Here is a 14,228-nt window from a genome sequence, read left to right as displayed (position 1 = left end):
GTTTTCGATAAGTGCGGTGGGTTCTTTCATTGGTTCTTTAACGTGCTCGAGGTGTGACTTTCCTCAAACGAGGGACCTCCCTTCCGAAGCTAGGCACTCATTTTCACTTTAGTCACTTTAGTAGAGTGATGAAATGTATAAAAAAAGTGCCTTCTGCAAGAGCACAGTATTGGTAGATATAGGATGATGAAATGAATACAACACAGAAACAAAAATGCATCCCCAGGCTTTTTATTACGACAATTTGAATCTGTCGATCAGACATTACGATGAAATCATTGTTTAGGATGCTTCTTTTTTCTGCCGAAAAGCCAGTCGCCACCAGCGTTAGGATACACATAGTCCGATCGGCATCCTGATCCCGATACATGCTTCTTCTGAGCCGTCCGTCCCGGCAGTAGCCGTCAATTTCATCTCGTAGTCTCCCCGGAGTTGCATGGTATCTCTTCAATAAATTCAAAATTCGTTTCCGTAGAACTATTGTCGAGTGGATCTCATTGCCACCTAGTACGGTATGGGCATCCTCATTAAATAACTTTTAACAACACTGCATGACGTGCAAAGGTAACGTAACATGACCTATTTACGTGCGGGAGTAGTTTACGTCCAGATTGGGTCATGTCCACATGTCGCGGTGTATTATGCCAAAGCCTGTTCTCATGAGAAACAAAGAACGTCATAAGTATGATCCTCAGCCATCTCTCTCTATTATACAAAACATTTAAAAGGGTTTACGTCCAGCGACATAACAGAATAAGCTCCTGAACCAGTAACAACAAGTTGCACGGAAGCGTCATGCATGACGCATTTCATATGTAATTCGACACCGCGTATTCCATCATGTTTTTCTAAGTTACACGATAGCTAGCTAGCATCTTTTAAAAGTAGTTGACGTTAAACCTTTCTTTGATATGCAGACTATCCATGGTGATTCGAGGTTTGAAACTCTTGCCAGTTTTAGGAAGGTTTGATACAACCTAGCGACCCCCGCTCAGATGATACATTTTTGTACGACATAACATCATGGCCATGCGTTTATCACGCGTGCACGTGAACGCCACGTGCTGCCGATATCGGGGAAATCCACAATACAAAAATTGTTTTCTTCCATCGCGTCGGGCAAGTGGACGGACAAACATAGTGACTTTACTGTCATTTGTCTGTAGACTACTTTCGACAGTTACTGTGTATTTTTTTTTCCGGTCTATGTTCTTCAAGCATAGCGCTAGAAGGGAAATACTGAGGTGGACGATAAAGGGTAAGCCTAGCACAATTCTACACCATATACCCCAGTATAAATATATCCTCGTACGGCGTTAAACAGGCGGAGAAAAACTTACAGACCATGCATTTTCTTGTTAGAAGAGCTGATATTTCTACCAATGGCTTAAACATTTGGCTCTGTCCTCGCGGTTTTAGGATAAATAACGTTTTGAATAAATCGGACGTAAACTGGCCATGTTACGTTAGGTGTATAAGGTGTGCCAGGTCGATCACTAAATATTGGGGTCGATTTGCGTCATCAGAAATTGGTTGTAGTCGAAGGAACGGAATCACGGAACTCATGTTGTGTGAACATTCCAAATGTGCCAGAAACATATTGAATATTTCCTTCACATCAATATGGCGGCGGCGATATGAATTCTACTGTTGGGACGTCACGTGGAAACAGGCCATATCTGTACGTCCTATGTGGACTTGGAGTCACAGCGGACACCTCCACACTTCAAGGAAGATAACATTTAGCGGGTTATGGGAAATTCATGATAATAAAATGGAAAATACAAGTAAAAAGACTAGATTGAATCCATTAAGTGAATTAGCCCTCTGTGTCTTTAATATCTCTTTTTACCACTACTCACAATCTATCCATTCATATTTTCCAGTCAGACAATTTTTTTTCGGAAAAGTAATGAAAATCACTCAACGAAATAGTTTACACTGGCAACGAAATGGTTTGCGCAGGCAACGAAATATGTCATTGCGGGCCTTCTTACAGTACTGAATATCGCATCATTTGTGCTAAGTACTTTTACGAAACCTCTTCTGTTAACCATTAGAAGGTATGGACGCTACTTCGTACAGTTTTAGTCGTACTGGAGAAGAAACGCGGCAGCTAAGAACGCACAGAACCCCAGTCCACCGGCCATGACCACAGTTACAGTCAGCGTGCCTGCGGCGTTGACGACTGGGCCCATGACCGCACCTATGATGACCCTGCTGAGCTGGATCTGTGCCGTGAGGAGCGCGCAGTCCACCCCCATCCCCCGCCGTCCCGAACCGTCTGCACCCGTAGTTACGTACTGGAGATGGGACACAACAACATGAAACAGTCACTAAATCACTATGTGGTATCCACAAGAATAACATCGCTAGCTAATAAGTTCATTTAGAGGAATAGGGTGAAACTTTACCATTCCCGTGGTCTCACTCTATCGGCTAATTATCTACCATATTTATGCCAAATTCTGCTATCTAAAACTCCTTAAGAAGGTCGGGTGGAGGTTAGTCATTGTGATAGGAGAGTAAAAGTAGGTGGTACTTGCCACTTGGGCTCGGAGACTGGTTCGTACCTGTTGGTCACGGTGATATTGTGAGAGAAGTCCGTATACGGGACGATATTCAGTGTACTGTACATCAGACCCTTACCTGTTCGTTACGGTGATATTGTGAGAGAAGTCTGTACGGGACGATATTCAGTGTGCTGTACATCAGACCCTTACCTGTTCGTTACGGTGATATTGTGAGAGAAGTCTGTACGGGACGATACTCAATGTGCTGTACATCAGACCCTTACCTGTTCGTTACGGTGATATTGTGAGAGAAGTCTGTACGGGACGATACTCAGTGTGCTGTACATCAGACCCTTACCTGTTCGTTACGGTGATATTGTGAGAGAGGTCTGTACGGGACGATACTCAGTGTGCTGTACACCAGGCCCTTACCTGTTCGTTACAGTGATATTGTGAGAAAAATCTGTACGGGACGATACTCAGTGTGCTGTACATCAGACCCTTACCTGTTCGTTACGGTGATATTATGAGAGAAGTCTGTACGGGACGATACTTAGTGTGCTGTACATCAGACCCTTACCTGTTCGTTACGGTGATATTGTGAGAGAAGTCTGTACGGGACGATATTCAGTGTGCTGTACATCAGACCCTTACCTGTTCGTTACGGTGATATTGTGAGAGAAGTCTGTACGGGACGATACTCAGTGGGCTGTACATCAGACCCTTACCTGTTCGTTACGGTGATATTGTGAGAGAAGTCTGTACGGGACGATACTCAGTGTGCTGTACACCAGGCCCTTACCTGTTCGTTACGGTGATATTGTGAGAGAAGTCTGTACGGGACGATACTCAGTGTGCTGTACATCAGACCCTTACCTGTTCGTTACGGTGATATTGTGAGAGAAGTCTGTACGGGACGATACTCAGTGTGCTGTACATCAGACCCTTACCTGTTCGTTACGGTGATATTGTGAGAGAAGTCTGTACGGGACGATACTCAGTGTGCTGTACATCAGACCCTTACCTGTTCGTTACGGGGATATTGTGAGAGAAGTCTGTACGGGACGATACTCAGTGTGCTGTACATCAGACCCTTACCTGTTCGTTACGGTGATATTGTGAGAGAAGTCTGTACGGGACGATACTCAGTGTGCTGTACATCAGACCCTTACCTGTTCGTTACGGTGATATTGTGAGAGAAGTCTGTACGGGACGATACTAAGTGTGCTGTACGTCAGACCCTTACCTATTCGTTACGGTGATATTGTGAGAGAAGTCTGTACGGGATGAGAAGTCTGTACGGGACGATACTCAGTGTGCTGTACTTCAGACCCTTACCTGTTCGTTACGGTGATATTGTGAGAGAAGTCTGTACGGGATGATACTCAGTGTGCTGTACATCAGACCCTTACCTGTTCGTTACGGTGATATTGTGAGAGAAGTCTGCACGGGACGATACTAAGTGTGCTGTACATCAGGCCCTTACCTGTTCATTACGGTGATATTGTTAGAGGTCTGTACGGGACGATACTCAGTGTGCTGTACATCAGGCCCTTACCTGTTCATCACGGTGATATTGTGAGAGGTCTGTACGGGACGATACTCAGTGTGCTGTACATCAGACCCTTACCTGTTCGTTACGGTGATATTGTGAGAGAAGTCTGTACGGGACGATACTCAGTGTGCTGTACATCAGACCCTTACCTGTTCATTACGGTGATATTGTGAGAGAAGTCTGTACGGGACGATACTCAGTGTGCTGTACATCAGGCCCTTACCTGTTCATTACGGTGATATTGTGAGAGGTCTGTACGGGACGATACTCAGTGTGCTGTACATCAGACCCTTACCTGTTCGTTACGGTGATATTGTGAGAGAGGTCTGTACGGGACGATACTCAGTGTGCTGTACACCAGGCCCTTACCTGTTCGTTACGGTGATATTGTGAGAGAAGTCTGTACGGGACGATACTCAGTGTGCTGTACACAGAGCCCTTGCCTGTTCGTTACGGTGATATTGTGAGAGAAGTCTGTACGGGACGATACTCAGCGTACTGTACATCAGACCCTTACCTGTTCATTACGGTGATATTGTGAGAGAAGTCTGTACGGGACGATACTCAGTGTGCTGTACATCAGACCCATGACAGGACAGAGCAATAGAAGCGGCCAGCTCGCAGTCGTCAGTTCGACCAGAACCACCATGCCCACCATGCCCAGGGCGAAGAACAGCGCCCCGCCCATGTACACCGTTCTCAGACTCAAGCGTCGCAGAAAGAAATCAGCCAGACCTGAAGACAACAACACGCAGACACACACCAAGAGCTGGTATGATAAAGAATCGAATGTATAGCACATATTGTATGGAGACCGATGTGTTGATTTACAAGACACATTATACAATGGCGCACTGTTCATTGCAGGTTCTTGTGATTAACTATTAGTTGAAACCTCCGGGAATTACATCCACACTACTTTGCAAACGATGCCCTTGTTTTCAATATAACCGCATTATTAGCAGCGACACCTAGCGGAAATGCGAAGTAGAACTATTCGGTATTGCCGCGAGAAAGCTTGATGTGGCAGACGTTGACGTTAGAGGTAAAGATCTCAGAGTCGGATGTAAATTAACAAGCAATTAATCAGCAACCTGACGAATACATGTCTCTTAATTCAAGATATACTCTCTCACCTGAGATGAGTGCACACGCTGCAGCGTTAATGGTCAGCCCCCAGCACCCCATCTCCACTCCTGCCTCATACCGTCGTCTAGCCTCGGACCCGGCCGCCGCCTGAGGGGCCCCGCCATACACCCGCCGCCCCATGAAATCCGTAAAGAACAGCATGATAGCCATGAACCCCAGCCACGAGATCAGCTGCGTAAGACATAGCCGTGCGAGTCGACCAGGCATCTTAACGATGGACTTGAAGAATGTAGCGGGGGTAATACTGACGCTCTTCTCCAACGCCGTCAGCACGTACTCTGGAGTATCGTTTTCTTGACTCTGACGTAGTTTCACCTGTGTGAGGTGGTTGGTACGATTACCAGTCGTTTGTTCCAAACCGTTCTGCCGGGCGCCCATCCTGTCCTCGGTGCTGATTGTGAGTACGCGTACTTTTGTATCCCTGTTGGAATATTCCTCCTTATTCTCGGACGAACTTTGTCTTGCTGGCGGCTCTTCGGTGCTGATTGTGAGCACACATCCTTTTGTATCCCTGTTGGTATATTCTACCTTATTCTTGGAGGATCCCGGCCTTACAAACGGCTTCTCGGGAATACTGAAGAGGTTCAGAACGGCGCAGATGACGAAGAGTGAGAAGCACATCCCGAACCTGACCAGATCCTCCGATCCGGGGCGCACTCCGAGTTTCCGCCAGTTCACAGCTCCGGACAAGTAACCCAGCACGCCACCGAGTCCTGGGGTCAACAATAATTTGAATTATGATACTGAATTGTGGAGATATTTTTCCATAAAGAAGATTTTCTGAATCATTTCTATCGTATCTAATGCACATCGAACCACTTGCCCACGGACCCAGAATATGGTCCTGGTGTACATGTGCGATTACTGTCACTAGATAACGCAGTGCTATCTATTGTCGCGCACAAAGAAGGATATTACTAAGCGACCCCTGCACCGACACTACGCTTTTGCACGTTACTGCCATACCTTTATCACTTGAATTTCACATGCGGTGATGTTGGTGACATTAAAACGTATGATTATGCTCTACGTAAATGGGTACACACTACACAGCCCCACTTATACTTTGGTCCCAATTTGAAAAAGGGGGCCCTGTCGGGAAGTTCACGAGCTATTTTTGGCACTTTCGGGCGTGTCCCGTACGTAGCCCCGTGGAACGCCCTGCGACCGGGACCCTGGATCATTTTAGTCGGACTTAAAATCAACGCGGGACCCAGTAACAAATCGACGCCGTGATCTAATCGTGTGAATATCAGGAGGTAACGTTACCCCCAGTACTCTACAGTCCAACGGGATAAATTTGTGGCTTCGGCCGGGACTACATCCCCGACGGGCACCGGTGCAATTGGAACCGAAGCATTACCTGCAAAGACAGCTTGGAGGTCCAGCCCTTTCCGCTGGTCCTCCGTGTTACAGGTGTCCAGTAGGTACGCCCGGACAGGACCCTCGATGGAGTCGGCGCCGAACATGAACAGGACGGCCCCGACCGTACCGATCACCAGCCGAACCACGTTGGCTGATCGGGAATGTACGTCCGCCGGGAAAAGAACTAGAAAAATGACGAATGTTGATACCTTCGAAAAACGACATATCCCAAAATTGTACGGAAGGTGCATCCAGACACTACATATATCTTGATACATGTACCTTCGCGGTGGTTTTAGATCGTGAATTTTTGCTTTTTAAACAAGCTGCTAGGGGGCCCAAACCTACATTACTTCTTTATTACAGCACAAGCTATCAGCCACCCAAAAATCAAGACCATAGCACGTCCAGGTCAAAAGATACAAAAACCTGCAGTACCAAGGTTACATACCAGGGGGCCCAATATCGACCCTGAATTTCGGCTTCACAACACCTGCCCACAGTTCAAATATCATCGTATTCCATCAAGAGGTTCTTGAGTTATGCTGACTACAGTAGTCCGGAAACACAAACAGACAGACAGACAAACATACAAACAGACACACAGACACACCCAAAACTATATCTCCATTTTTCAGGGAGATAATAATTACTACACGGTAAGGAACAAAACAGACTAATCAAAAAGAGAAAAAGGTCTATCCCGGTGTGGTTAGGTCAAATCTCCGGTCTTATACAGCTTGTACCTACTGTACATAACTGGTGTGTTAACCTACAAGCGGTTTCCAGTTACGCGGATTGGAACAAACAAACAAACAAACAAACAAACAAACAAAAAACAAGCACATAAAAGTCGTCATCTTGGATTATATCCGTGCACCAACAACATATCTAAAATAGACGTTACGTATCTACAAACACTCTATACGTACCCTTCACTACGTTATCGTCGTTCAAGAAGAGAACCAGGCCAACCATGATGGTCACCGCCAGCGTCAGGATGAACGGGCGGCGTCGCCCCAGCGGGGACCGGCAGCGGTCGCTCGTCGAGCCCAGCAGCGGTTGCAACAGGAAACCGAACATTGGCGGAATCAGGAACACCAGACTGGAACAAATTAATCACTGTTACGGCATGAAGATTAGTCACTTTTTTATTCTTTATTTTTATTGCATTTCACATTACTTATATACACACAGTCACATTAATAACACACAAGTGCACAGAGAAATATAATCCACGGATCCAATGGGAAAGAACAAGACAGTAGAGTGACATGTACAAATTACAAGAAAGCATAGATATACACGAGATTCAGCGCAGGAGTAAGTAGCAAACGAAGAAGTTAAAAGTTATTGCATGATTTATAAATCTCAATTGATAATAACGGAATACATTTTAACAAAATGATGGGTAAGTCATATTTCCTTTCCTGTAATTTATTTTCATTTATTCGACATCACAGATTAAAAGCTGTAAGGAGCCGGTACCTGAAATCTAGTTTCTCTACAAGGCCGGCTCCTTAGCAAATATGAAAACAAACAATAGATATAGGAAAAAGTTGACATGTTTATTAATACACTTATTTGACTGATAGAATGAATGCCTTAATGCGTCGATGAATATTAGCCATCCGGGTAGAACATTATTTAATGCAAAATATATCAAGGAACAGGATAAATAAGCTAGTTCACGGTTGCTACTACGCATGTGCAGTGTCAAGGGTGAAGGCCCCCGAGACGTAAACAAAACCCGTCTGGGCGTTGTTATGCAAATCTAGACAATGTCGAGACGAGCACTGTGTACAAGCCGGGGGCCTCCACCTTTGACACTGCACATGCGTAGTAGCAACCGTGAACTAGCTTATAGATGAATAGCCCAACTTTGCATAACGTTAGCATCCACTATTCATCGTGATTTAGTGACTGTCGGAATGAGTCTAGAAGGACAACCTTCATCGACGGACGGAAGCATAAACCCATTCACGGTTCCGACTACTCATGTGCAGTGTCAGAGGTGAAGGCCCAAAGCGAAGAGAGAGGGGCATATGATAAAACGGTCACAATCTTCCCCACCAACCTCTGCTTGCAGACTAAAGGCCCCTAGCTTGTAAAAAGTGCTCGTCTTGGCAGTCTAGATTTGCATAACAACGCCCAGACGGGTTTTGTTTACGTCTCGGGGGCCTAAAGTTACCTTTGAACCATGAATGGGCTGATTGGTTGAAAATTTTCTAACGTTGTGTGCATTGATCATATTCTTTTCTTTATAATGAAACAAAAAGCCTTTTCTTCTATGATTGTAAAAGATCATTCTCGATCTCATACCATACTACACACTCTTGTATCAGGTAGATTAGCCTTATGTTATGGAACTGTAGTTGTGTACCAGTATAAGCTAGTTCGGAGTTGCTACTACGCATGTGCAGTGTCAAAGGTGAAGGCCCCCGACTTGAAAACAGTGCTCGTCTCGACATTGTCTTGATTTGCATAACAACGCCCCGCCGGGTTTTGTTCACGTCTGGGGGGGCCTTCACCTTTGACACTGCACATGCGTAGTAGCAACTCCGAACTAGCTTATACAGACGATACATGTATATGCCATACTTTGTACCTTGTACACTTGTTGTGCGATAACGTTATCATCCATCCCATGCATCCTGTAAAGTTACATCAACGCACCTGTACATGTTGGCTGGCATGCCGCGAGTTAACAGATGTGGCACCACCAGCGCAGCCTCCACCCCGTAACAAAGTTCCCGTCCCAGCATGATGCTGCTGTTGGCCATCAGTTGACAACAGGTGCGCTTTGGACGCCGGTCGCTAGCTGACGCAGCTGGTCGTGGAATTAGACGGGTTGTCTCTGTATCTTCTGACGACATACTCGCACTTAAATGTTAGAAAAAAAAAGTATGTCAAAGACGTATATAAAGACGATTCAAACTCTACAACTGGATAAGAATTCGGAGATTTATTTCCGGACGTTTCGAGTGACATCCATAACTCTTCTTCAGCGTCACTAAAGTGAACTAGCAGAACTAACCAGTACTTATATACAATAACTAGAAAAAAACGGTTTTTACATGGCAAATCACACAGTCATGCATAAGCGACATTCTAATGTAAAATAAGTTAGGAAGGTTCCTATGGTAAGACAACACATTGTAATGTAAAATGAGTTAGAAAGGTTCCTATGGTAAGACAACACCATAGGAAAAGTAATTGTCCTTTTGGTGGGGAGAGGGCGGAGCCCCAGGTACCCGAGAGTTCTACGCAGAGTCCTTCCTTCCTTTAGTGACGCCGAAGAAGAGTGATGGATGTCACTCGAAACGTCCGGAAATAAATCTCCGAATTCTTATCCAGTTGTAGAGTTTGAATCGTCTTTATATATTGTTTACCTGGATGTCTAACCTTCACAAACGTATGTCAAAGACGAAGCAAAGTTCGGTGGTCATAAAACTGACGTTATAAAAACTTTCAGGTTAGGGTACAAGGTTGCTTCTAATCCTATATAAGACTTGAAGACTTGTTACCACATCAACAAACCTTTATATGAATGTTATCATTTTTCTGTGACCCTAATAATTGTCTGCGTAGAAAGATAATACAACAATAGGCTAATGAGCGATACCTAACGCATTGTACTCGTGTACAGTAACTTTGGGGGGGGGGCGGTTCGCTGACACACGACGATGAGAGAAAATTCACCAAACTGTTAACCGTACCTGTTTAGGATGTAGGACTGCTCTCAGATGTGATGCTATAAAAGGTAATATACGAAGCACAAGCACTACAGATGTAGGACGCTTCAGATGGGAGTGTCTCCCTCTTAGTCAAACGTTAAGGCCCCTGGCTTGTAAACAGTTCTCGTCTCGACAGTGTCTCGATATGCATAACAATGTCCAGGTTGGTCTCGGGATACCTTCACCGTTGACACTGCGCATGCGTACTTGGCGGTTCTGACTTACGACGATTGTTGTAGACAATACACATTTCTCACGCAGCGGACATGCTAGAATGAAGACGGGGCCAATGAGGCAAAGAAGCAAAAATAATGTACAGATTAAGTTTTCCTCCTAAATCACATTAAGTTTTAAAATATGACATCCAAGCATCAATATTACAACTAATGTAATACACAAAAAAAGATGCAGCAATTTAGAGCTTCGTTGGCCGATCTCCGCCCTGCTCTGTCAAAACGTAGACATGCAAAATAAAAACATACAAATGCAAATATTTGACGGTCATGCAGCCACTTCCTCATTGGTCGATTCTCTAATTATCAGGTAATCATTGGCTAAACTGCAAATTGCGATTGGCAGTTAGGATCGGTCTAATGTTTGCCACAAGGACCTCGTTTTCATTCTATCATGTCCGCCGCGTGAGAAAGGTCTCACCAAGGACTGTTCTCACTTTACACACACCGACTGTCCTTGTGTCGTCGGTACGGATACCTTATTTGTTGACATGTGGCAATTAGGCCCTGCATGGTATACAGAGGAAAATATGCTACAGGATGTCTAGACGATGGGAATTCCTCTAGCCTGTGTTTACACAATCTCTCGCTGACCGAGGTTAATGACCTAAGGGGCGGTAACCGTTGGGCCGGCCACTTGGATCTCGATTCAATCAGGCTGTAATCCAGTGATCACACATGTAAAAGCCCATTCTCATCCCATAATCCCATACTACGTATACACAATCTTGTATCACTACTGTACAAGGTAGATTAGCCTTATGGGATCTTATGGCCTGTAGTTATGTACCAGTAGATGGCATACTTCGTACCTTGTACACATGTTGTGCAATAAAGTTATTATTATCACGAATATTTCTCGGTACTTGTTTGGAGATGACCTGCTGTTGCCTCCCTCTTTCTGTGAGTTTCCATCTTGCCGCGAATTCTATCGCAATTCCACAACCCGATCAAACATCGCGCTTCGGCGCTGTTGACTCCCGCCATGCTTAGCAAGCAGTCAGAAACTATGTAGTCCAATTTGCAACGACCTCATACTTTCGCCAAAGGATGTTCAGCTTTTCGACTGTGTGTTCTGCTACTGCAGTGGTCTGGACACTCGTCGAGTGATATATAACAAATATTTCTCATTGATTATGCAAATAATGTCCTCATTTGCATAAATCATATCAGTTGATCATTTCTCTACCCAAATAAAACATATGTTGTTCAAAGTATGAAGTCATGGAAGCATTTCATCGTGAATTATGTAAATGAGGACCTCATTTGCATGTTTTATGCCTGATAACGTCCACGTTCACCTTCCTTCCAAATGCTGCGAGAATAAAATTCCCATCATTTACCATTATGGAATTATAGTATCTTCTAATCAACCATTCAAATGATGATAATATATATAATAATGATAATAGTGATTGGCATACTTGATATCTATCGATGTTCCTCTCTTCCTCAGTCACATATTTCCTATGTCTTAAAGTCCTATCATGGAATGCAGCGGATCTATAAACTTTCCTACTTCCAATCAATTATGCAAATTAGATCCTGCTTTGCACGATTAGCATATGGCTGTGTAAGTCATCACCTCAGCTATCTTCATACCAAATGCCATGACGATCGATCATGACCTTCTCTTTCAAAATTGGAAACAAAATTGTCTCTTGGTGTTACAAAAATCCGCTAGGGGGCCCAATCCTACAGGAGTTACTCTCCCAATAGCTATCTGCCAATAAAACATCTTGTCCATAGCATGTCCAATACAGGAGATATCAAAACGGGAAGTTCCCCTGCAGTACCATAGCAAGCTGCTAGGGGGCCCAAAATCTAATCATTTTGAGGTCTGAAGAGGACCCACCCACATACATACAGACATACACAAGTATCAAGACAAGTTCATCTAGGCCTTCTTAATTTATCGCGTTGATAGACGGAAGGAAGTAAGGAAGGACACACTCACACATGAACGCTGACGAAAACATAAACTTTTAGGTGAAGGTAAAAAAACCCAAAGAAACGACAAGGAGAAGGATATAAAATGATACTCTAAACAGACACAGAGGCGCCAAAAAATGGCTGCCTTCATGGGGACTGGCCGTAGTGTCCTGGAATGAAATTTTCAACTTAGTATCAGAATCCTCAGCCTGGGTGCCCCTGAATGTCTGTGCCCTTGCCCTTTTATTTTGATTTAAGAAACGTTTTCTTCTGTCTGCTCAAATCCTGCGTAACCTTAAGACCTGAATGTTAAAGGCTCACCTGCTGTCATTAAGAGCGACGGAACCAGGGTGAAACCGTTTGGGATCCGCTGCCCCTGCTTTGTGGGGATATATATGATTCACCACAACCCGGGTCCTACCCACCCTACCCTCACATCACACAGACCACACATATAGGCCATCTAAACATCTGCAGCTGGTGCAGCAAGACGCTACTCTCCAAGCAAAAGGAATAGATCCAGCTGTTTTTTGACGCGTTTTTGTCGGGCTTTCTATCTTGTCCCGTTTTCCTTATGCGGGTTGGCGACACAAAGAAAACGGGACGAAATTGAAAGCCCGACAAAAACGACTAAAAACACGTCAGCCGAACTCATTCCTCTACTTAGAGATCCTTAGAGTAGTCTCTACCAGACTAACCGCGTCGGCTATAGAGAGAACATTTGCCGGGGCCCCCGGGACTTTGGCCATGCAGGATATTGGACCCTATCTCCATAGCCGACCCTCTTTCATACAGTTGACTCTATTTGGCCAATTTCTACTATTTTCCCAGCGACGTACCAACAGAGACTGGTAGAGCCTATCATTAGAGATTAGTAGCACACACGATCTGAGAGAGCTACGCGTAGAGATAACAACAATTTCTATGTTCTCGGACTTTCCAAAACTCACCTGGATCCAAGTATCACATGTAATGATCAGGAACTGGGCGCAGATGGCTGGACAGTTGTAAGGAAGGACGGTAACAGCCACGGAGGCGGAGTGGCTTTCTTTCGGATTCGGGATGGACTGCCATGAAAGCAAAGGACAGATCTGGAGACAGATGTGGACATTGCATTTACACTGAGATGATATGGATTGGGGTATGCATACCACAAACAAACCGACACTACCCAGTTATATATATAGACCGTTAAGAACAGGAATGCAGTTCTGTATCTACTGCTTGGCATGTGTCGATATATGTTGCAACTGGTCATGAACAAATTGTATCATAGCTTTTGTCGGTATGCATACGTCGATATCATATGGACCACGAAGGTTTGATATTACACAATGTTATAAGTTGAAAGTAATAATGAAATGGTACAGTAACTGAATATGAATAGGATGAATCTTTATGCCATACTATATCTTCGAGGGGGTGCTTCGAGCACGTTACAACAGCCTCATTACTCAGATGGGTACCTACTGGCTGTAACAATATAACCAATAATGATAATGATATAAATTTGGATAGACTAGACAAAGTAAATGTGACTTTTTAGTGCAGTGGCCCATCTATTTACACGACCTACATTTTTGGGCCATCTGTTTACATGACCTACATTCTACATACCAGCTATTGTCCCCGAAATCAGATCGTACAGTAAAAAGCCTATTGTAGTGTTTCCTTAAATTATGCTAACGAGGCCAAGAACTATCCACTAGTAAAAAATCATGAACCTGGCGCCTCCAGAGAATTT

At 44.4% G+C, this 14,228-nt stretch overlaps 2 protein-coding genes across 4 annotated transcripts; both read right to left on the bottom strand.

The window, feature by feature from the left end:
* Positions 1-1,810: 1,810 nt before the first annotated feature.
* LOC136432410 (membrane-associated transporter protein-like) lies at positions 1,811-2,885 on the bottom strand. The gene is made up of 2 exons (XM_066423663.1): positions 2,798-2,885; positions 1,811-2,303 (listed from the first exon to the last, which is right to left on the bottom strand). The coding sequence occupies exons 1-2, from the start codon at positions 2,858-2,860 to the stop codon at positions 2,088-2,090; spliced, it is 279 nt and encodes a 92-aa protein (XP_066279760.1). The 5' UTR covers positions 2,861-2,885; the 3' UTR covers positions 1,811-2,087.
* Positions 2,886-4,555: 1,670 nt separating this feature from the next.
* On the bottom strand, positions 4,556-10,688 carry LOC136432409 (membrane-associated transporter protein-like). Of its 3 annotated transcripts, none has more exons than XM_066423660.1 (6): positions 10,302-10,688; positions 9,259-9,465; positions 7,515-7,687; positions 6,581-6,766; positions 5,205-5,930; positions 4,556-4,803 (listed from the first exon to the last, which is right to left on the bottom strand). In XM_066423660.1, exons 2-6 carry the CDS (start codon positions 9,456-9,458, stop codon positions 4,574-4,576), a joined length of 1,515 nt encoding a protein of 504 aa, XP_066279757.1. In that variant the 5' UTR covers positions 9,459-9,465; positions 10,302-10,688; the 3' UTR covers positions 4,556-4,573. The 3 variants fall into 3 exon arrangements, with proteins under 3 accessions (XP_066279757.1, XP_066279759.1, XP_066279758.1); XM_066423662.1 differs by lacking the exon at positions 10,302-10,688 and adding an exon at positions 8,071-8,101 and having other exon boundaries at positions 9,259-9,366; XM_066423661.1 differs by lacking the exon at positions 10,302-10,688 and having other exon boundaries at positions 9,259-10,119.
* Between the last annotated feature and the right edge of the window lie 3,540 nt (positions 10,689-14,228).

This window comes from Branchiostoma lanceolatum, chromosome 4, assembly GCF_035083965.1.
Source record: "Branchiostoma lanceolatum isolate klBraLanc5 chromosome 4, klBraLanc5.hap2, whole genome shotgun sequence".
NCBI lineage: Eukaryota > Metazoa > Chordata > Leptocardii > Amphioxiformes > Branchiostomatidae > Branchiostoma > Branchiostoma lanceolatum.
The sequence above is the reverse complement of the archived record's forward strand: the minus strand, read 5'-3'. Positions and strand labels throughout refer to the sequence as shown.

What these genes read in the sequence shown, in the direction of transcription:
- LOC136432410 (XM_066423663.1), bottom strand. Translation starts at nt 2,860, where the DNA reads ATGTACAGCACACTGAGTATCGTCCCGTACAGACTTCTCTCACAATAT. An exon ending in AATATCACCGTAACGAACAG is followed by an intron (nt 2,304 to 2,797) that starts GTAAGGGTCTGA and finishes TCCCATCTCCAG; the next exon opens with TACGTAACTACGGGTGCAGA.
- LOC136432409 (XM_066423660.1), bottom strand. Translation starts at nt 9,458, where the DNA reads ATGTCGTCAGAAGATACAGAGACAACCCGTCTAATTCCACGACCAGCT. An exon ending in CCTCCAAGCTGTCTTTGCAG is followed by an intron (nt 5,931 to 6,580) that starts GTAATGCTTCGG and finishes TGTTGACCCCAG; the next exon opens with GACTCGGTGGCGTGCTGGGT. An exon ending in AGCGTGTGCACTCATCTCAG is followed by an intron (nt 4,804 to 5,204) that starts GTGAGAGAGTAT and finishes TGTTGTCTTCAG; the next exon opens with GTCTGGCTGATTTCTTTCTG.